Raw genomic sequence first — 23,441 nt, forward strand, 5'->3', positions numbered from 1 at the left:
AATTTAAGATTTTCTATAACATCATTAAGTATATTTAGAGGGGGTTAAAAATCTGAACGCAAAAATGACAGCCAAAATGATGTAAAGACTAATTAGATCATAAAATTATAGAGTTGCCGTGCTTAAAGAACAATTACAAGTATATTTGGCATTTGTGGCGATAGACGGACGTGCGACATACATACATTTAAGAAAAAAAATCCATCCCTAATAAAAAAACAATTAGTTTTGAATCTACAACTTTTATTGCTGAATATATCTAACTATATATTAACAATTCAACTCACTAAACATAATATCAATAATAATTAAAGTCTATTATAATAATAATAATTTTTCTTGTTAATTAATTAATAATTATAATCTACATCTAAATAGGTCATACAGAGCATAAAACAAGTATAATAATAAATGCATAGTAGAAGTTTTATAATTAGTAGATGAATAGAGAGATGTACACTGTAAGACAGAAAAGAGCTTCTACACTGTATAAATAATGTTCCTTTTTAAAAAACTTTTACTACAGTTCTTTAAAAAAACAATTTAAAATTAGTAGGTTTTACCTTATTGTAAAATATTATTTTTGTAATACTTCTTTTATTCTTGAAAGCGTTTTAAGTTAAATGTTTTTGGTATCTTAATTTCAATTTAAAGAAATGTAATAAAAATTTCAAAAAAAGAATCATTTTTCAACAGAGTATACAATAACAAAGAGAACATTAAAAAATGTTAAATTCTATGATATAAATAATAACTTATCAATAAACTTAACAGTAAATTTAGAGAAATAAAACACTAAAGATTAAATCTTTAAATTAGTGGGCAAAAATAAGCTACAGTTAGTAATTTCAGCATTTTTGAAAAGAATTTTGGTGGATTTTTGAGAAATTATTTTGTAGATTTTTTTGGCTTACTTTATACAAATGGCTATAGTTAATGTTTTAAGATTAATATTCAACAAATAATAAGTGCCATATTACTAATTATTAATCAAATTTTGGGTGTTTCAAAAAATGTAATTTTTATAATAAGAATTTAAACAATCTTAAAGTAATATTAAAGAGTAACAAAAGGTAAACATTTTTTGAAGCCCCCATCTCACATATAATAAACTCTATAATAACCATTCTTGTTAAACTACTCTTTGGTTCAGTAATTAACTATCACATCAAAAGCAAAACTAATTAATTATATCATTAAATATATGTAATTATAATTATAATACTAACAAAAAACTTAAATATAATTTTTACACAGATCAACAAAAAATCTTCTTTTGGCAGTTTATACATATAACATACATATTTTTTTCTCTAATGGAGATTTTAAAGCCTATTTTAGATCTAAAAATGTGTTTTTCTTTTCTTGTTTTTTTCTATTAGTTCGAAAAATAATATATATTTTTTTTAAAGATTGCTAATTTAATGACAAACCTCTCCAATATTATGATTTAATTTAATTTAACTTACTACAAATAAATAAATAAAAATAGCGCACCATTATTATTTAGCACATTAAAAAAGTTCAAATGTATTTTATGTTGTAACATTCTTTCAAAATCATTAAAACAGTAGAAATTTAAGAATTATTTGATGATAATTGCTTTGGTTAGAAAAATATATTTGGATGCAATGCTGAATTTTTATTGTTTAAAAATAATTTCTATTTATTAACAATGATAAAAGTTTTAAGCTAAATGTAAAATGTGCTTTATTTTTGGATATTTTCTATGAGTCACAAATTACATCTATTAAACAACTAATAATATTTTTTTGTCATAGTATACTTTCTCAAATTTTTGTTTCACTAAAATGGACCATAAAATTTAGCTATTTATAATAATTTTTAGGGATAAATAATATTTTTTTTTTCAGTAATGGTCCCTGTATAAATATCATTAAAATTCATTTCTTAACATATAATCTAAGCAAAATAAAATATGTTGAATTTACTTTATGAAGAAAGCCGGCTCTTTAAATGAAAACTTTTTAATCATTTTACAAAGAAAAAATTTAAAAAGTTCTTATTTCATTCATTGTACAATAAATTTATATATAACTTTTGGTTGATAACTTTAAAAACTTAATAACATTTTTTATTAATTATTAATAACATATTTGTTTAAAAATGAACATTGATATGCATATTTAATAATAATAATAATATAATAATTATGATAAAAACATACACAAGCAGTTTTAACAAATTTTTAGAGTTTTTTTTAAATATTTAGTTTGATCCCGTCCAAAATAAAGGTAAAATACATTTTTTTGGTTGAAAAGTTTCAATATTTTACCTTATTCTTGGCTGCAGTTTTACTGATAAAAGTGTAAATAGCATAGAAGGATTAAAATTTTCTGTCAATTCTAAATTCATTTTTTTTCAATTTTGTATTCACTTAAAAAAAAGAATTAAAATGTTAAATCCTACCAGTTATTTAACACCTTATTATATTTTTGTTGTTGAAGACACATAGTTTCAATATTCTGGTTCCCTTTATAAGCTGGTCTGTTTACAATTTTAAGAATAAAATACTTTTGATTTTATTCTTCTAAAGTTTCTTTTACAGATGTTATTTTTAATTTTTAGAATAAAATCTACTTATATAGAAATCTATAGAATAACAGCATTTTAGGTTTAAATTTTTTGTTGTATCACAATTTTAAAATAAATATTGGCCCAAAATTATTTTGTGTTTATGTTGCATAATTTTTAAATAGTTTAACAATCATTAATCCAAGCCAAATCTATTTACAATCTTGAAGGTTTTCTACATTTCTTAATATTTACAATGATATTTGGTTAGTTGAAATTTACATTTTTTCTTAAATTTAAGTCAAATTGTATTAATTTTTTGTTATAGGTGCTATCTTTTATAGAGACACTTTGATCTAAACTTGTTCTAAAGTTATTATAAATCATAACAGATGGTAAATATGGGCAATTTTTGCACAAAAAGCTGGCTTCAAAAAGGACACTTGATCTTGGTATTATTTTTGTACATGTATATTTTTGCAGCTTTTTTGTCCAAGCCCTGAATGTTGTTCTCTACCTTTGCATAATTGGGATCTGATTTAGTATACTTCAATTTCTATAAAAGATACCTTCAAAGTTTTTTTTTATAGGTTTATACTTCATGATAACAATAATTTAAAGTTTTTATTTTTAAATAGCACTGCACTGATTCTGCTGCCATCTTGGGGCAGAACTTTGAACTTAAATTCGCTGTGTAGCACATAAAATCTTTAGGAATAGTGGCTGAATAGTCATTTGTTTCTTGAAATAAGACACCACATCCTGTAGGTTTTATAACGTATATATATAGTCCCAAGTTTTGTACTGTAGCGCCGACTAGCGTCGTTTTTTTGCATTACAATCTAGCATTTTAATGATAAATGTCTTGAAATATAACATATTTTTTTAACTTTGTACAAATCATAGGTCGAGTCCCAGGGCATTTTTATGTCCGCCATTGCCGCTGGTCAGCACGGCGCGGACACTGTTGGCGGTTTTGCCGAGCAGCTTGGAGACAATCTGTTCAGTGTTGTCCAGGGCGACCTCGATGAGTGAGTCTCGACTCTCCTGGCGGCAGAAACTTGAACTATCTCCAACAGTTGACCTAGGAAAAACAAAGTTATTTAAAATGCCTGAACATAGTATTTAAAATTTTCAAAATATCAAATAATTTTGAACAGATGTAAAATCTTTTTAAAAAATAAATGACAATATTTGTTCTTGTGTTTTTTTCTAACATCACAGGGATCTAAGTGATAAGCCAATTACCGACAAAATGATTTACATCCCCATGATGATATACAAAATTACACCTTCTGTAGATTATAAGACTTTGGGGACTAGTGTAATGCCCTCTACCTCTCAGGTTTAATCAGCATTAAATAATTTTCATTTTTATATAATTTTCTAGCCCAGTAAACGAGGACAATATTAGTTACCTGTTATTGTTACTGGTACTGCTCACTAGGTACACATCTGTAGTTCTACCTCCACCCAACATCTAAAAAATAAATGTTATGTAAACCCCAAAAAATGATTAGATAGTGCCTATAAAAATAACTTTATACAATTTAAATGACCAATGATAGACTAATACTCAGACTAATGTACCAATGGCAGGCCAGTATACATTTTAATTGAACAATGGTAGACCAGTATGACGACAAATTTAAAGGGCAATTTAAAAAGCTTCAAATTACGGACTGAAAGACAAGCAGGAAATTGAGGGATAAACAAACTTATAGAACATTTCAAACGTGCTAAATTTACCTTTTGAACGTTATCAGAAATTTGTCTTTTGTTAGTGGTTGTTGTGGTAAAAAATTTTGCTGTATTAATTGTGTGGTGGCCACCCTGCAGGCGGTTGTTGTGACCAGTGGGGGAGGAGGGGTTGTTGTCTGGCGAGGAGGAGGTGGTGTGGGTGTGTGTGTGGTGGGTGTGAAGATGGTCCAGGGATAGGACAGGGTCCTCGTTGTTGTGAACATATTTAAGATGGTGGGCACCCTGAACTGTTAACATAGGCTCATACATCTCATCTAAATTAAACAAATATTAATCTAAGATAGAGAATGGTTGCTCTATTAAGAAAGTAATCTAAAATACAAAGTATAATGATGTCTGTCTGTCCTTCTGTTCGTCTGTATGAAACTTAAGATCTTGGTAACTATCGGACTGAAAAGGCTGTGCTTCTCAGGTAATATATCTACTGGTCCTGTGGTGGCCTAAAGAATACAAGCAAACTAAGTCAAACAAAAAAAGGAGATGAGAAAATTAATTAACCTCATTAACTTGTTCTGTCATTGGTAGCTTTGATTTATTGGGGGTAAAGATGAGATTGGGAAAATAAAGCAAGAAGTAAAATTTTATAAACGTAACCCAAGAATTTTGTTTTGCATGATGGTCGTGATTAATTCATCGTCCTTTGTCCTATCCCTGGAATCAAATGTACCTGTGGAAAGTGCCTCGTCGTTGCTATAGATGGAAGTTGGAGAGGAGGATGAGAGGGTGGAGCTCGGTGCCGGGGAGGACAACATCGGGTCGCACGACGACACGGGGTGGCTGTCGTCCTCCATAAAGTCGTCCAGGTCGTGACAGGAGGACAGGTGGTCGTGACAGCTTGACAGGTTGCACGTGTCAGGTAGGTCCAGATCATCCTCCTGAAATAGGGTGACACTTTTAGATTTTTAAAAGAGGAATTCCTATAACGATTAGTCTTTGTAGTAGAAGTGTAGCGGCCATAAGGGATAAAACACTGGCCGATATATTGATGATATACAAATCATTCCTTTTGTAGATTACTATTAGTGATTGAAACATTTTGACACTTAACTTAATGAATCAACCAATTAAAATTCAATAGAAGTCCCCATAGTTGTTAATCCAGCAAATAAGAAAACGTTTGGACAATCAACTTAATGAATCAACCAATTAAAATTCAATAAAAGTCCCCATATATGTTAAACTAGCAAATAAGAAAACTTTGGAGACTAGTGTATTAAACAGCCCAATATTCCGTCAGTCCATGTATTATATTTTTTTCTTCAATTTGGTAAAACGGTTACAACTGATTTTAAATTCTATAAATTTCTTTATAAAATTGCGTAAATTTAAACTTTAAGTCTAAATAATGCAGAAATTGCATGATTAAATTTGTGTATGTTTTCTAAGTAAAATAGTTTATGTACATTTTTTACAATATTGTATTGGTAATACAATGGAAAATAATTTGTAGAATGTTAGGAAGGCTTGAAGCACTTTTGGATTAATGAATTTATATTTTCAATGGTAATGTCATAGACAAATAAAGGTTTCTACGATTAAATAAGACAGGATACAATTAAGTTCTATTTTAATAAAAATATTACAGGGGAAGTTAATTAATCACCATCTATGCACTTCGAACCCTTAACCAGTATTTAAGCATTCTAATTGAATGAAGCTTCTATTATTTAGATTTGTAAGTAAGATTGCATGTTTTCCTGTATTTTACAACAAAAAATAAAAGCCTTTCCAATTTTTCTTTTTCATTCTAGCTATGCATGAATAGTAGCCTGGTTTTAAAGTTCATTTTTGTTAAGTAAAATATACATTAAAAATAAAGACAACATCCATAAAAGCGAAGCACTAAAATCAGAAGGAACTTGGATTTTCATGTTTTTATTTCAATAAAGAGATACTCCAAACTAGGTAAAATAACGATACTCCCCATCCATCAACTTTACCCATCCCCTCCCCTTCTGCTTGATGAACGCACAAACCAATGATAAGGGCCATATTAACAACCTAAATTGACGACAATATTCCCCTGTCAAGATAACCACGTATTCTATATCCATTTGATGCATAAATATATGAAATTCTATTTTGGTGAAGATTAAATATTTTATATTTTTAGGTAAATAAATACACGTCATGTAAATATACTAAAAATATAAACATTATGAGGAATGTTTTTGACTATTATTTGTTTTTATAAAGATTTTGTATTATTTCTATATTTATTTTTACTAAAATAAATAAGTAAATACTAAAGATATAAAACTCTTGTATCTTAAACAAGTATAATACAATAGTTGTAGGGTAGGGCAGATAAAAAAATGATAATTCATATCCAAATATCAACCATGAAATTTAGAAGAGATCAAAATCTACAATAAAACAGTTGAGGGATTCTTGGGCTATAAACATCTATTTGACCCAATTGTATTTATACTTTAACAATCATAGTTGATTCGTCCTAACCTCTAAGGGAGTGTAAAGAAGTAAAGAGAAATAGCCTAAAACCACACCAAAACATTTATAAAGCTTCCCATAATAGTAGAACCAATTAGAACCAGCATTTTCGTGATATTTCCCAGCAAACAAACAAAAAAAAAACTTTTTACTTATAAATAGGATATAGAAAAGAGAATACTTGCAACCTACTCAACTGTCTTATATTGCCTATTCCCTTAACCTTTCATCTATCAATCTTGCAAAAATAACAAACACAGACAAAACATCCATGTTCATCTATCTATGCATCTAACCATCAGTCTATCTATCTAACTATATATATATATCTATCCATCCAACTAACCATCTTTTAACTAACAATATATGTACATATATCTCTTTTTTATAGAATTTAATTATCTTACTATGCAATGGGTTTTCTAAATTGTATAGTGCCTACCATAACAACTAACTATCAATAATTTATCTGATTACCTACCTAACTCTCTATCTATCTATCTAGAATGTTTATCTATCTATTTATCTTGCTATCTATCTATCTGTTACTCTCGCTCTATTTCTCAATATATGCAAAGTAAATGGTAAACACATCAATTTATCTCTCTTTTGGACACTAGATTGTCAGGAGGAGGGGCATTATTTATATGGGGGGCCAGGGGTGGGGGTGGGGGGGGGGGGTAGAATTCCTCCGTTAAAACATAAAAATAAGAAGGCCCTGTAAGCGAGGTATATGAACAAGGAAAAGTGTATTGAAAAACAATTAACCAAAGCTGATTCATAGTAACAGGGGGATATAGTATACAGTCAAGTATGAAAAAAATTTCTCTCTTGTAGCAATAAATAAGAAGAAAAAATCGAATTAAAAGATTTTAGTTTCAAATTTTATATTTGACTAGTTATGCTATTATTGCAAGTAGTAAGGTTTTTTTTTGTCTAAAGCTTAATATCTCAATAACTACTGAACTTATTTAACGTTTTTTTCTAGAAGCCTCTTTTTGCCCCTTTAAATACAGAGCCCCTAGTAGGTGTTATGGGCGGAGCTGATAGTTTACAGTAAAATATTATCATTTTTATCCTAAGAAGCAGCATCCCTGTTTGTGGGAGTAAGGGATGTTTATTGCTATTCCTATCAAATACAAATATTCCAAAAGAACATACAAATACAAATTTTTAATAAAATATAGATAAATTTACAATTTTGTAGTATGTTATTATGTACTAGCGGCTTCGCCCCTAGCCTCTAGGGGCTTTGCCCCAAGAGATGACAACAACAAAAAATTCAAAAAAAAATAAGAAGAATTAAAGAAATCTTCTACAAAAGAAATTTTCTACAAAAGAAATCTTCTACAAAAGAATTCTTCTACAAAAGAATATTTCTACAAAAGAATTCTTCTACAAAAAAAAAAAAAAAAAAAAAAAAAAAAATGGGAGGAATTTTTTTTGTTTTTGGGGGGGTTGGGGGTGTCCCACCCCCCAAGAAAATAGCTTAAAACCACCACAGGACCAATAGGTATATACCCTGAAGAGTAGAATCCAATCGGTTCAGCGGTTACCGAGATCTTAAGGGACAGACAGACAGACAGACGGACAGACGGACAGACGGACAGACGGACAGACGGACAGACATCAAGCTACTTTGTATTATAGATGATAATTTTAAAAACAAAATATATTACGTTTAAAATGAACATACGGACATTTTGTGTAGCTACACTTTCTAAATTATCCCTAAACATTACAGGAATTATACGTTTTTGATATATCTATTACTGTGGTATATTCTCCCAAGGGAGGTAAATCTTCATTTACGCGGATATATCACATTTGCTAGTTACCAGAACAGCTCTTATCATGGAACCATCCAATGGATATATATTACGTGGATATATTGACAGGAAAATTTTTTCGTCAATTTAGGTTCCTAACATAGACCTATTTTATTGGTCAGTTCGTTCAGTAGGAGGGGAGGGGTTGGGTAAAGGAGATGGATATGTCGTTTTTTAGCCAGCTGGGAGTATCACTTTATTAAAGTACATGAAAATCTGGTGCAAAATCCAATTGTTTATACATCGATTAGTAGCAACCAGCTTCCCTAGCACGATAGCGAGATCTTACTAAACAAAAGATTGCCTATGCTACACGTATCTTTATATTAATCTAATGAATTGTAGACTCGCCCACAAGGGAATAATTTACACACACTTTTCTAGTCTTTATAATTAAATATTTTATAATTTTCCTTCATTCTTTTCACGACAATATATATCTTATTAAAAGTAAAACAATATGTTTTGTTCATAAGCGTTCAGAAGAGGGATGTAGAGACATCTAACACCTCCACCCCTCCCCACGACGGTAAAATTAAGTGGCGGATATACCACACTAAATTTATGTTTTGCACTCTAAGGCTCACATCCCCTGGCGATGATATATATACCACCGTTTTTGATTAATTGTTTAACATCTCCCTAAAGTTCAAACCACCCTAGGTTAAGGAGGTGTCAAAAATTTACGCCACTGCACTGGCTGTTTCTCTAGATTAAACTTATTGATGTTGCCATTAATGTTCCTAATTGTTTTTAGTTTTATGATATTTATATCTATATTATAAATTAATATTTTTGTTTTTGTAAATACGGAATAAAAATCAATATATCATTAATTCTGTCTAAAATATATGCATAAATTTTGTTACATAATATCTTTTCCAGTAAATTCAAGTTAAGCAGTTAGGTGGATGAAAATATGTCTACTCTCTTAAATACTTGAAGTGTCTTGTGTATTTTTAATTTGACACCTCCAATTGATACAAAATGTTATACATCGCTATTAATCGTTATGCAACTCTTCATTTGGGCAATCTTGCCGCTCCCTAGTTGCAAATTTGGAAAACAATTCAAAGCCATTTAATGTAAAAGGACTTACGGTGGTTTGTTGCTATATAAAAGGTCATATATGAAATACAAAGGCCTCTAACGGAGCATAAATATGCTTGGAATGAATAACTGAAATGTTGTCGGTCAAAAAATTTCAAATTCCTTCAAAATGATAAAATTAACCAGAGAATAACAATTTAATAGAATCTTTAAAAACAAAATTTATCTAAGACAGTTTTTTTTTGATTAAGTTTAAATAAAATTTGTTCCCATCCTGTATTTAAATAATACATTATGTAATGTAACACGTAAGGCTTCTTTGTAAAACCAAAGTGTAGTTTCTAGAAAAAAAAAACAAGGATAACAACGTTCATTAGTCATAATATAAAGATGTTTAATTGTGAAAAAAGTTTTGAGGACGATTGGGAATTTAAAATACATTTTGGCCTGTAAAAAGAAAGCCTATACCAACAACGAAATTAATTTGGATAAAAATCACGAAATCTATACGTGTTTACAGCTGTAGTTGGGGGTCAACACATAGAAGAATTGACGACCTTTACATCTGCCCCCCGAATACTATTTTAAAATTATTTCGCTTGTTGGTTAAACCTTATTCCTGCATTAGTATGAAACAATGATAAAGGAAATATTGTAAAACAAATTGTAATATGAACTCCCGTGAGGTAAAGAATTAATACTAACCACATTACTCAAGATTTATCTTTTTTTTATAAGCGAAGCTTTTCTATAATAAGCTCTTTTCGTTAATTTAGACATGTTATAATGGCACTATCAATTTCAAACTTTGCATGATAATTCCAATAACAATTAGGTACGATTTAGCAAGCGTAACAACACTATATTCGTCACCACAATGTCCGTACTTCCATTTAAAACATGCTGATTTTTTACTTTTTTTGCAACACTTTTTGTATGATATAATCATCCTACTCATCTGATTTTTGGAATATTGATTCTTAGGACAAGTAAATATAATATCTTAAGCAAAGCATCTCTATAATCAAGTCCCAAAATGTAAGTATGTCATAAAACAGAAAACTGTATTTACGCAATTTGGCAGCAAGTTTAATATAGAATTTTGTGATGCATTAATATTTTGCATGGTTTCGGCACTTAAGTGTTTATGTTTGCTTGTTCTACCGTTTGATTTCAGTACTTCGCTTTTATGGATGTTGTCATCCTTGTTTAGTAGCATTTTCTATTTTTAATTATCCTACGTATGTCTGTAAGAATCTCTTTGCTAAATTGTAAAAGTATAATCAAAAAAGGATTAAAATATTGTTTTTTTTCTTCATTTTGTTACTTCAAAGGGATTAATTTGATATCCAAAAACATAATGAAATGATAATGTTTAAAAAAATAAAAAGCATGAATCCCGAGTTTATTCTCCGGGGATATTAAACTATAAATAAATAATGTGAATACTTTACTATATATGCAGGACAATTTATAATATACAATTTTATGGCAGATTCTCTTATACACCCAGTTCACCACTCTAATGAAGCAAGTTGAGACTTGAGTCGCAAAAAATGATGATTAGTAAATTTTTAGGGGCATTAAGAAATGTGGTATTGTAGAAGAAAGCAAACAGGTAGCCCCTAATACATAGAAATAGAAAAAGATTTCACTTACATTAGCCTATCAAAAACAAATCCTCCCCGAAAAAAACTACGCATTTTTCTGGGTTCTTTTAACTTTTAGATACCGTTTTCTTATTCGTTGGCTATATAACTTTCGGGACTTTTAATGCATTTTGTTAATATATAACTTCATGAAAGTGAGTGTCCTAACGTTTAAACCATTAATTGTAAATTACAGAAGGGTAATTTTGTGTTATATATCATTTGGGATTAATTTAAATTTATCAGTCATTGTCTTACCCCTGTTTATTAACAACCTGTAAGGGGAGGGGTTATTTATGATTAGAAGAAGGACTAATGGATACTACCCAATTTGTCTCACTTCAATGGTGTGCGAGAAATACAATTTTGCCATATTTTGGAATCCTTTAAGCATATATTTGGCGAGAAAAGAGAAACAGAGAAAGAAAGAAAGAAGGAGATAGATAGATAGATAGAGAGAGAAAGAGAGAGAGAGAGGAAGAAATAAAGAATAAAAGAAAGAGAGAGAGAGAGAGAAAATTTTAAAAAATAATAATATTTAATCTTCTATATATAATTAATTTTCTAATATTAAAATTAAGATTAAATAATATTGAACAAAAGAACTAATTATCCACATTATAGATAAAAATAAGTTAACTTTTAATTAAATTTTTCTAAACAATATTTAATATAAAAAGAAAGAAATATTTAAGACAGGATATATCAGGGCTCGGCAGCCTTCAAAAACTAAAAGTTAAAAAAAATAAGGGTGATTTTCTTGAGAGGGTTGTGGTACTCTCTCCAAGTTAGTTTAAAAACCTTTCCGGGACCTATGAAGAAACTATATTGTAAAGGAGAACCATTTCGGTAAAGCGGTTAGCGAGATCCATTGGTACCGACAGACAGACATAGATCCTGTTACTTTTATATAAGGATTAGTTTAACTATTAAAAAAAAATATTTTAAAGCTAAGTGTTCTAAAATAAGATTTACAAATATTATATAAAATTGAGAAAAAAGTTATGTTTAAAAGATGGGAAAGGATAAATTTAGCATATTTTATTTTCCTTTTTCCTATTTCTGTATAAATCAAAGGCTTTTGAAGTCTAGATCATATGTGATATAGGCTACTACACAGTAGTTTTACTTAGAAATACTACATTTTTTCAAGTTATATTTTTATGCTATAAACATGTTTAATAATGTTTATGCATACCCATTTTTCCTTAATATGAATGATTTGCTTTAACAGCAGTATTCTAATAATAACATTATTACTAAAATTAAAATTCATGAAAAAGGCGATGAAGGTCTTTCAGATATTTTGTATGTGTTTAGCCAATATGCAAAAAGAGATACCATAACCTTCATGTATTATCAGTAAATCTTCTGTATGATAATCTCCGTATGTATTGCAAAGATAAAGCATATATCTGCAATATGTATCATATTCTTATTTATCTTTGTCTATTCATCCAAATATTTTTTAGTCAACGTACAAATTAAGCGAATAAGCCTAAATAACAAATGTTATTGACTTTAGGGAGAACGGGGACATTGGACTGTTAATTATTCTGGTTGCTAAAGTGTTATAAAAACGTTCTTCATTCAATGACAAAAAAATTTTTTCTTCAAATTTTCAAATCTAGAAATCAGCAGTGTCTAATCATTTACCATATCTCATAATTTACAGAACGTTTATTTGTGTTTATCATGATTATTAGTATACATTAATTTTCCCTTAATCCATATTAAACTGCAAAACATATCAAAAACAAGAACCTTACCTCTTTTATGTGTAAATTTTTATTGTGTTGTGTGGCGGTGAACTGAACTGCCTTCCCGCCGTAGCTTGACTGCTTCCACGACGCGGCAGTTGACCCGGTTACCACCGCCGAAACCTGCACGGTGGCTCCGAGGCCGCCGTTTGTGGCAGTTGTGTGGTGGAGTGGCGGCGTTGCGTTGGGCGCTAGCGGTGCCTGGTGCGGCTGTGTTGTTGGCGGGGCGGCGGTGGTGGTCACTACGGCGGTGGCGGGAACCAGAGTTGTTGCACCGCCGGTCACACACAGCCCGTAGCTCTTCATCTGTACCTCGTATTCCTAGAGAAAAAATGTATAAGACCACAAAGCTTTTCGCAAGACAAACTTTGTCTGGGGGTTCTAACTGAGCTGGATCGGGGTGAACCGAATTTCAGCCAATCACAGCGCGGCATTTCAGTTTCAAAATGCTGTGCTCTCATTGGTGGAAAGTTGGCTCACCCCGATCTGGCTCACCACTAAAATGATTTAAAGATCCAGCTCTGAGCTTTGCCCGACAGTAAACCTATAATAATAAAAACGTTTATTAGGTGCTACCCTAAATTGCTGCTCTCCAATCCATCGACAATTCAGAGTTTAATTATGAAATTTAGTCTTATAAAAATCAAATATAGTAAATTAAATAAGAATTTGTAACATATATGTGAACAAAAAAAAGAAACTAATCGAATAGAGTAATTGCATTACTGGGCAAAACCAAAAACATGAATGCATTGATAGGAACTCTAAGGGGAATGGAAAAAGCTAAACAAAACCCATTCACACTTAACCAATGCATTTTAACATATTAAGCTCTAAAAGTGACATTCTAAGACAATGAAATATAAAAAGCATCATCCCCCAAAAACTCTACCCCCCCCCCCCTCTTCTCCCCAAACCTTGTTTCCTTTTCTGTCCCTCGCCCTTTCTGGTGTATATTTCATTGTATGCAGAGAGAAAAAAAAATAGAAAACAAATTGGAGAGGAAATAGAAACGTTTCCGATTCCTTCGTGGATTTTTTCTAAAGGATCAAAAATTTCCACAAAGTAACGTTGTCTGTTAATTTTTTTAAACCTTATGTAAGATAAAAAATAAATCGATATATCTTAGCAAGATCATTTGGTACATCCAACCTTTTAAATTCAAACTAATGTGTCTTACTTGCCAGTTAGGGAGAATACATGGGACCGTAAAATGCACGGATACCCAAAGTTTTCTCCTCCATTGGATTAAAAACTGTGGATCCCTTATTAAATCTTGATTGATTGATTGTAGTAACAGAAGGAACCAATAATATTCTACAAGGATATAATTTTGTTATCATTCAGGATGTATAATTTGTCGTCCATTGTCTTGTCCATTGGGATCCCTGCTTATTTGGTCACCTTAATTATAGATTCCTTGAGAAATTACTACTCTTTTCCAACCCTTTAACTCTTTCTTTACCTTCCCTTTTACACCTAATGCATTCTCCCCTTTCATTTCTTTCTTTTCTTTTGGATTGAAAGACTTATTTCCAATAAGTTTACAGCATTAATTGTCTTAAAAAGCCATTTCAGTGTGTTTCAAAGCAAAACTACCAAAAATTAAATGAAATATAATCAACAGTTTTACATTGATTTACATCCCCAATGATGATACACAAACTTACCCCTTCTGTAGATTAAAAATATTGGTTGAAACGTTTGGACACTCAAATAAATAAACCAACCAGTCAAAATTCAATAAAAATCCCAAAGGTTGTTAAGCCAAAAAATAAGAAAACGTTATTGTAAGACTTTGGGGACTAGTGTAAATAAAAGTAAATGTCTCCTCCCTTCATGAGTAAATCTGTTAAATATTTACAACAAAATACAATTATTTCTGCATACTACCACCGAAAAAACGAATTGGCGACCGATCTTTTGGTGCAAATAAGAAACATTGAATTGTTTTTAGCTGCCACTGAAAAGAGTGGTATGCTTGGGCTGAGTTGGGTGGGTGCTAAAATAAGCTATGGCATACCTTGACAAAAGAAAGGGGGTGTTTTTCACTTTCTAACATGCATCGTCAGGCGACATATGTAATTGTGAAGTCTCAAATTTTTCATTTTGCTTTTCCATTCCTTTAGAGATGAAAATATGGTTCTACTATGCTATAAAAATATGAAAATAATGAAAGAAAATATTCTAATATTCGAGCAAAAAACATGAAACTAGAACTAGAAATCCATTAGGTTTGTTTTTGAAATATCTACAGATAAGCTTTGCTTTCCCGGTTAGATAATTCGAAGTACAGTTTTTACATGCGAAAAATCAACTTATTATTTGATTATTATTTTCCTTTAAATTGCAAATTAAAGACACCCCCTGAACTACGCCTCAAAGATTGCAATCATTTACTGAGCAAATTTGTGAGTGCATTTTCGTGATGATGGCAATTTTTACATCCACCCCTCCCCTTCCCCTCCACCCACCCCAAAACCATCTTTCATACAACAATTTTTTTAAATTTCATATCTAAATACATTATTTCTAAAATTGAAATAACCTAAAACCAACTCGTGACCTGGCTATAAGATGCTTCACAGTATTTTGGTTTAGTGGTTAGTAAGATCCTTCGCTACAGATAAAAAAAGCTTACTACTTTATATAATAGGAGTAAGGGAATATTTATTAATTTAATAATAAAACTTGAAGGAAGGCCCCTATCTACAAACAGGTGTATTTTGTCACTTGAGTCAGAGTTGGCTGTTTGACTGGTGTTAATTAAATCAATACGCAATGCGTATAGTATGTAAACCTAAATATCAACACTTTTACTGCAAATCAATTTCATTTACTTGAATTTTAGATTTTAATTATGATTAAGTATAAAGATTGCATTTTGTTAAACGCTTTGTTAAAGTTAAACTGCTACAAAGTTTGGTAATGATAATAATTACCCGTAGATTAACAAAATGACAATGACGTCATAGTTCTTTATAGCACGTTTTGGAGAATAGGCAATCTTTAACTTAACTAGTGGAAAAAGATCTTAATTATCCTATTCTAAAAAGTAAGGACTTTTTGCTCGTAACTTATGATTAATAAATTTACTGAAGCTTTTACATAGATATTAAAGTTGGTTTAGGCTATTTATTTCTCGATTTAAGCCTTTCGATGGTTTTAGGCAATTGTTTATGCTCTTCCCTAAACCTTTGCATACAGAGCCCCTAGATGCTAGGGGTGTAGCCGCTTGTATAAATTGAAATTGATGTTATATAATTCTAAAAATACCAGAGACTTTAAAAGGTAAGAATATGTGAAATGTTTTTTCCAAAGTGAGAATATTTAAATAAAAATTCAAATGAACCTTTTAATGAACAAAAACATAGATTATAAACTTTTTAAAAAGTACCTTTAGTTTAAGTAGAAGCTTCTTATTTTGATATTCTTGAAGCTTACATTTCTCCTCTAAATAAAGCTTCCTCTGTTGATCAACTTTTAATTTCCTATAAAAAATATATATATATTAACAATAACAAAATAAGGACAATTGCGTTTAATTCATACGAAGTTTTAAAACCAGTTTACTTTTAAAATCATATTCCATTGCAAAAACACGATATTTGGTTTAAATAAATGTTCATTTACTTAGCTATTTTAATTTTTTTCTTTTTTATGTGAAAGTTTTTTCATTTATAACTTTAATGTTAGACAAAAGCACAACAAATTTTGTTGCAATAGAATGTAATTTAATGAAACAAAATCTTCCTAAAAATCACCTTCAACACTTTTATCATACCGTAATGGTTGAACGACATTGCTTATAAAGAATCATTTTTTTTTTCGTTCAAATTTTGTATTTAAATATTAAATAAGAAAAATCTTCCAACCTGATATATTCAACTGAAGCCTTCAAGATAGAACCTTTGTTTTGGCGCACATCTCTTACAATATCAAAATACCTGAAGATAAAAAGAACAATTATTTAGAGACTGCGTTGAGACTATATTCTAAACAATTGAAAAAGTACCAATAACTTCTAGGAATAGGAACTTCTTAATTTTATAATGATTACGTCCAATAGACATAGAGAGAGAGAGAGAGAGAGAGAGAGAGAGAGAGAGAGAGAGAGAGAGAGAGAGAGAGAGAGAGAGAGAGAGAGAGAGAGAGAGAGAGAGAGAGAGAGAGGGAGAGAGAGAAGAGAAGAGAGCGTGAGAAAGAAACAAAATAGAAAGAAAGATAATTTGTAGAAGACTGAGTCAAATATAGGAGTAGAATCGATACAAAAAAACTAAATTAAATCCACTGTTATTAAACCTAGTCCTCCTTGTTTTATGCGTATGCATCTTAATAGTACGTAAATGCTGACAATATGACCACAAAACCCTTCAAACAGCCCAGTTAACTCAAATTTTATACACTTTTTCTTTTCACAAAAAAATCAGGCAAAAAGGTTTTTTCGAAAATCTAAACTAATTACTAATAGTTTGGCATACTGGTTATTCTTTGGCTATAAAGAATCTTCGTTTTTTTTATTAATACAAAAAAATAAACTGATTTTTTGAATTATGTATCCTTACTTCCCTGAAAAGAATACAGCCCTGAAACAACCTAGTTTATGGTTAATAAACATTCCTAACAAAATCCAGAAAAAAGACCTTAAACTTACATAGATGCATACAGAGTTTACTAGTTAGTTTAAAATACATTCCTCTTTGGTTGTTCAATTAAACTATTATAAATAATGCTTATAAACATTTTCTAAGCCTATACGATTTATACATTGTCTAACTACTATGTAGCATCTCATTTTCAATTAGTTTACATTTTATTTTTGACTAAATTAATAGCTTATTTTATTTTAAAAATACTATATTTAGCTTAGTGGGTTTTATTACAATAAGTGGTTATATTTTGTTTCAATAAATTTTCAAAGAAAAATACTGTTCAAAAAAGTTTTATATTTTCTTTTTACATTAAACCACGTATAAACAAATAATTCCTTTTCTGGGGTTAATATAAATAACCAATAAAACAAGAATATACAATTCCAGCTTTCTTCATAAAATGAAAAATTAAAGATTAATTCCAGTTTTGCTGGCCCTGGCATTATATTACGATTTTTTATAATTATTCGTTTTTACAATACATGATTAATATGGCTCAGAGCCGGTTCTGATCCACCGGATATTAAATAGTTTCGAAGACAAAGTGGCAATTTAATTACAAATGATAGGCGATATAAAAATGATTGAATCAATCAACGTTTAATATTTTTAGTGTGTGTGGTAGTGTGTACAAATTTCAGTGTTAAAAGGAATTTGTATATAAAATTCTGTGTGTATGTGTGTGGCTGTGAGTGTGTGTCTAGATAAACATTCCAACCCTGATGAGATACCAGAGATAAAATTCCTGTACACGCCTGTGCACGAGGTAGAAAGCATTTTTAGATAAAGTAATTTCATGATAAAAGTATTAAAATCATGTACTTACTAAGATTCATGTAACGATGATGTACAATCTAAAGCTTATGATGGATATAACTAATTGCTTTTGAAAAGTAGCACATTGGTGGAAGTTTTAATTGATGAATCTATGGGTGGCAAGTCATAATGTTAGTAACTTACAAAATGTAAGTAGAGCCTGATTCTTTTTTGTTAATGTTCGTTTGTTTGATTTGTTTAGCTGCGCTAAAAGTTTGTAGTAATAAAATTTAATACGAATCCTATTAAACTTTTTTGATGCAGCTACCTAGCTCTCGCAATATAATTTTCTTTTATATGTTAATTTAAAACAAGTTTTGTTTAAAGAAAATATATGAAAGAGAAAAGTACATAAAATGCAACACAGTTCTCAACAATGAAACTACAAAAAAGTTACTCATGGCTTTAAAATTTTGTGTTTTTAAAAAAAAAGGTCCTTTGTCAAAGCAAAGTGTATATTCCAAAAAATCTTTACTTTATTTAACTTTCTTAAGTTAATGATATAATTCACCATGCAAAATTTGAAATCGATAGGACAATTCTAACATGCCTAAATTGACGAAAAAAGCTATTTAAAAAAGTAAAAAAATCAACATGTTTAAAATGGACGTACGGACATTTTGGTAATGATTATAGAGTTGCTACGCTTTCTAAATCGTACCTAACTACTAAAGGAATCACCATGCAAAATTTGAAATCGATAGGACATTTCTAACAAGTCTAAATTAACGAAAAAAGCTATCCGTGACGGACGGACGTACGGACGGACGGACCGACCCTAATTATAGAAAAGCTTCGCTTTTAAAAATCATTAAAAGGCATTTTAGAACGGGCTGTATGACTATAATGTGATAACAGCATACTTTTGAAACATATTTGACTGTTTAACTTTAAAGTAATGTAAAGAGTGTCCCATTTTCTAAAAACATTTCTGAAGGAAAGGTTATACCTACAGCATATTTACAAACTACTTTTTTTCAAAACTTTAATGCATTTCATTTTCTACTCGGGTATTTTTGTTCTTGTGCCTTGGTAGTAAAGTAACTCTCCAATGCTAAGTTTGTTTCTGTTGGTTGATGTAAAGCATTATGACCCTTTATAACAAGATTTTAGGCCAGCTAACTTATGAAATCTTAATATAAAATAACTTTAAATGAATTTTACAATCATATGCATAGTATGAATAGGTTTCTTACAATAATATCTTATTTCAGACATGTAATAGTATAAAAATGTGCCTCTGCGATCATACGTAACATTAAGATAAAATCACTTTTATTAAATCATCGACATAAACCATATTGGAATTTTACCCTTTACCCCATCCCCCCCATTCTACTGGATGAACAAACTGACCTATAAATTATATCCATTTTAGCAACCTAATTCTTCTTCTGTATTAGTATCCACTTATAAATGAAGTATATTAGAGTATTGAATAAAATTAAAAGTACTGAATCTGTAACCACATTTTTCAAGAAGCATTACAACTTTTTGATTTATTATCCTTGTTTAAATATATATATATAAACATGTAAATATTTTTGTAGTAAGGAATATATAAACATAAAAATGCAATCCGTATCAAAAGTTAATGCATTTTACAGAGTATGTGTTGTAGATTCAGAAGGATGTTTTAAAATAATTTTTGATTATTTTATTAAATTCATCTATGATTTTATTTTTACATATAATATTTATTGTGTGGTATTCAAAAAAGGAATTTTGACTGATATTTACGTTGGCATTATTATCAAAATTAACCATTCATACAAGAAATACATTTTAAATAATTTCTTTAGTAGTTAACCATCCACAGGTCTCCTTAGCAAAACCTTAAATTAAAAAAAATCTCGAAAGAAACGGACAACAGGGCCTTCAAATAGGGTACAGTGGTGGTCAGAATCCGTTGGAGATTAAATCTTAGCTGCTCCTTCTTGCCAGATATTGCAATTTGAAGTTTTGTGGTAAAAATGCCTAAAATTACAAGAATTCCAAGGATATATGCATAAGAAAACACCTTAATTCATCAAATAAAATGGGTGAGTTTAACATTTGAGGAGTTTATATGTCTCTGCATATGTAAACTACACAGTCCCTCCCCATTTAGAAAATTTTGTTTCTTTAAAGAAATTATTTAAAGAAAAAGGTACATTGTTCTGTTTACAACTTTAAGCTAGAGGCTGTTACCCTGGAACCAGTAAAGAAAACCTTAGTTCTAATTTACATATTGCTAAAGTTAATATTTAAAATACTCTCAACCCCTCCCCCCCCCCTTCAACCCCTCTTGCAACCCATAAATTTTAGGGGGGAGGGCAAAGTATTAGTATTATGTTTTACTCAAAACTACTTGAAGTATTGAAAGAAAACATTATATGTAAGATTCTTAGGCCCAAAGTTTCTGGAAATATAAGCTTTAGTACTTAAACTTTAGTAGCCATCAAAATCTCTTGCAAATATTGCTGTAACCATCCCACTCCCTCCTTCTTAGACCACAAATTATTAGGAGAGGGACAGTGGATATGAAAAATAATCTTGTGTTACTTTGAAATCACTGCATGATGTTAAGCAAACTTTGGATTTAAGCTTTTTTTGGATATTAGTTACTTTTACAAATATTGCTGATCCCCCCCCCCCCCCCCCCTCCATCTGTTTGAAGTAGTGGCTAGTGGCACAGGTAAATAATATTGTATATTCTTAGAAACCTCTGGAGATATTCAGGGTATATTTAATTTTATAAATATCTATTTCAACTACAACCCTCCCAATCTAGTACAATTACTTTGCTATATAATCTCCTCCAGCCTATTGGACTAATAAAATAATTATTGTTAACCCATTGCTCCTTTCCCAAACATTGAATAGGTAATACATATGAAGCAATTTGAAATCTAAAAGTTTTATTCCAATGTTTGCTCCTTATTGCTATAGTAGTTTCTGAGTAAAACACAGGTGGTGAGGTTGTATGGAGGGTAGCTGGAGAGGGAGGGGGAGGGCAAGCAATATTTTAACTTTTTTTTTATGGGGGTGGAGGAAATTGAGCAGCAATATAATTTTTCTGGATGGGGTTGGTTGAGGTTGGGGAAAGGTCAGCAATATTTGTTCAATTATGAAGTAATTAAGGACCTACTAAAGTTTAAATCCAAAAGCACTCTATATCTTGAGTAATCTACAAGTAAATCACAAGGGTATTGCTATACTCCCTTCTATTACTTATTTGGAGGGAGGGGGGGGGTGGGGTGAGAGATTGTAAAGCAATAGGGAGGGAAAGGGGGCTTGGAAGGTGAATTCAGCAAAATTTGTTAAAATTACTTTTGATGTAACAACAAAGCATATTTGCTTTGCTGCTACAATTCTAGTGGTTTCTTAGTAACACACCATAGTAGTAACCTTTCAACTGCAACCCAACCATTCTCTCTTTACAAAATGTTAGGTTTTTGATTATGAGGGGAGGGGAAGAGGTCAGCAATATATGTAAAAGTGCTTTGGGTCCCACAACAATACAAATCCAAAAGCTTTATATGTATCTCTAATATTTTCTTAAAACACATTGGAATGATCTTCTGACACCCACCCCCCCCCCCCCCCCCCCAATTATGTCAGGACAAGGGGGGGGGGAGAGAAGGTGGTTAACATAATTTTTACATAACTTTGGCATAAAAACCTCACATAAAAATTTTTCCCTCTATACTTCAATTAGTTTTGAGAAACACATAATAGTATTACTATGCTCCCCCCCCCCCCTCCACCCTAAAGTTGGTAGGTTGTGAGAGTATGGGGGGGGGGAAGCAGAATTACTAAAAGTAACTTTGGCCATATGTAAACTTAAACTTAAGTTTTTTCCAGGGTAACAGCCTTTAGGATAAAGTTGTATATTGGGCAAACCTCTTTAAGCTTATAGTACCTTATTTATTACTCTTATTGAAGTTAAAAACATCATTTATAGTAGTAAAAATTGTTCTAAATGGTGATGAAGTGTGTAGTTTACAAATGAAGAGATATCTAAACTCCTCAAATGTTAAACTCGCCCTTTTTATTAAATGAATTAAGGTGTTCACTTATGCATATATCCTTGGAATTCTTGTAATTATAGGCATTTTTACCACAAAACTTCAAATTGCAATATCTGGCAAGAAGGAGCAGCTAAGATTTATTCTCCAATGGATTCTGACCACCACTGTACCCTATTTGAAGGCCCTGTTGTCCGTTTCTTTCGAGATTTTTTTTAATCTAAGGTTTTGCTAAGGAGACCTGTGCATCTTTAACTGGAAATAAAATTGAACGAAAATAAATTCAATCCTATTATATAAAGTAGTAAGGTTTATTTTGTCTTTTGTTTTAGATTTTTATAACTACTGAACCGATTAGTTCTTCATTTTATGAAAGCTCTTTAAGTATCCCTGGATAGTTTTATGCTATATTCCTACTTTTCTTGCACCTTCAATTACCTAGCATCTGGATGCTAGGAGCGCAGCAATAATTCTAATTTAAGAGGGCTCAAAGTATTCATTTGTTTTTGGTACACCCCTCATTTGTATTATTGTGTTTGTATGTATGTAGTGTATTTGTATATACTAGCTATCATTTGCTTCTAGAGTTATAGACCTTAGGAAATAACAGTACATTATCAATCTAGGCTTCAGTACTTTTGTATTGTCATGAACTTTAATATATTGTCTTTAGAAAGGTTTACTAGTTAGAGTTGCAATCAAAACAAATTAGGTTAAATCCTTTACTCTACAAAGGAGCAAATAACCAACCCCCCACCCTTCAAACAAACTCTCATTGTAAAGGATAAAATTGCGGGAAAGTTTAATTCTTATAAATTTCAACTTTTGTTTTAACAGATTTTTTTTGAATTTTTTTTTTAAAACTGTGCCCTATTTGCTGATTACTAGATTTTGTAACAAATTGCAGTCTCCGCCTACTTTTACATAG

General features: G+C 30.5%; 1 protein-coding gene across 1 annotated transcript in view; it reads right to left on the bottom strand.

Moving 5' to 3' along the window:
• Positions 1-226: 226 nt before the first annotated feature.
• Positions 227-23,441, bottom strand: part of LOC145314290 (uncharacterized) — a 128,124-nt gene continuing 104,909 nt past the window's right edge. The window contains exons 7-13 of the mRNA XM_080154145.1: positions 16,911-16,982; positions 16,433-16,526; positions 13,045-13,356; positions 4,964-5,171; positions 4,285-4,550; positions 3,954-4,015; positions 227-3,619 (exon numbers count right to left, since the gene is read on the bottom strand). Coding sequence (XP_080010271.1) covers positions 3,436-3,619; positions 3,954-4,015; positions 4,285-4,550; positions 4,964-5,171; positions 13,045-13,356; positions 16,433-16,526; positions 16,911-16,982 — 1,198 coding nt within the window. The 3' untranslated portion in view covers positions 227-3,435. The remainder of the gene's footprint in view (positions 3,620-3,953; positions 4,016-4,284; positions 4,551-4,963; positions 5,172-13,044; positions 13,357-16,432; positions 16,527-16,910; positions 16,983-23,441) is intronic.

This window comes from Acartia tonsa, chromosome 3 (genome assembly GCF_053477335.1).
Source record: "Acartia tonsa isolate MP-2025a chromosome 3, ASM5347733v1, whole genome shotgun sequence".
Classification (NCBI taxonomy): Eukaryota; Metazoa; Arthropoda; class Copepoda; order Calanoida; family Acartiidae; genus Acartia; species Acartia tonsa.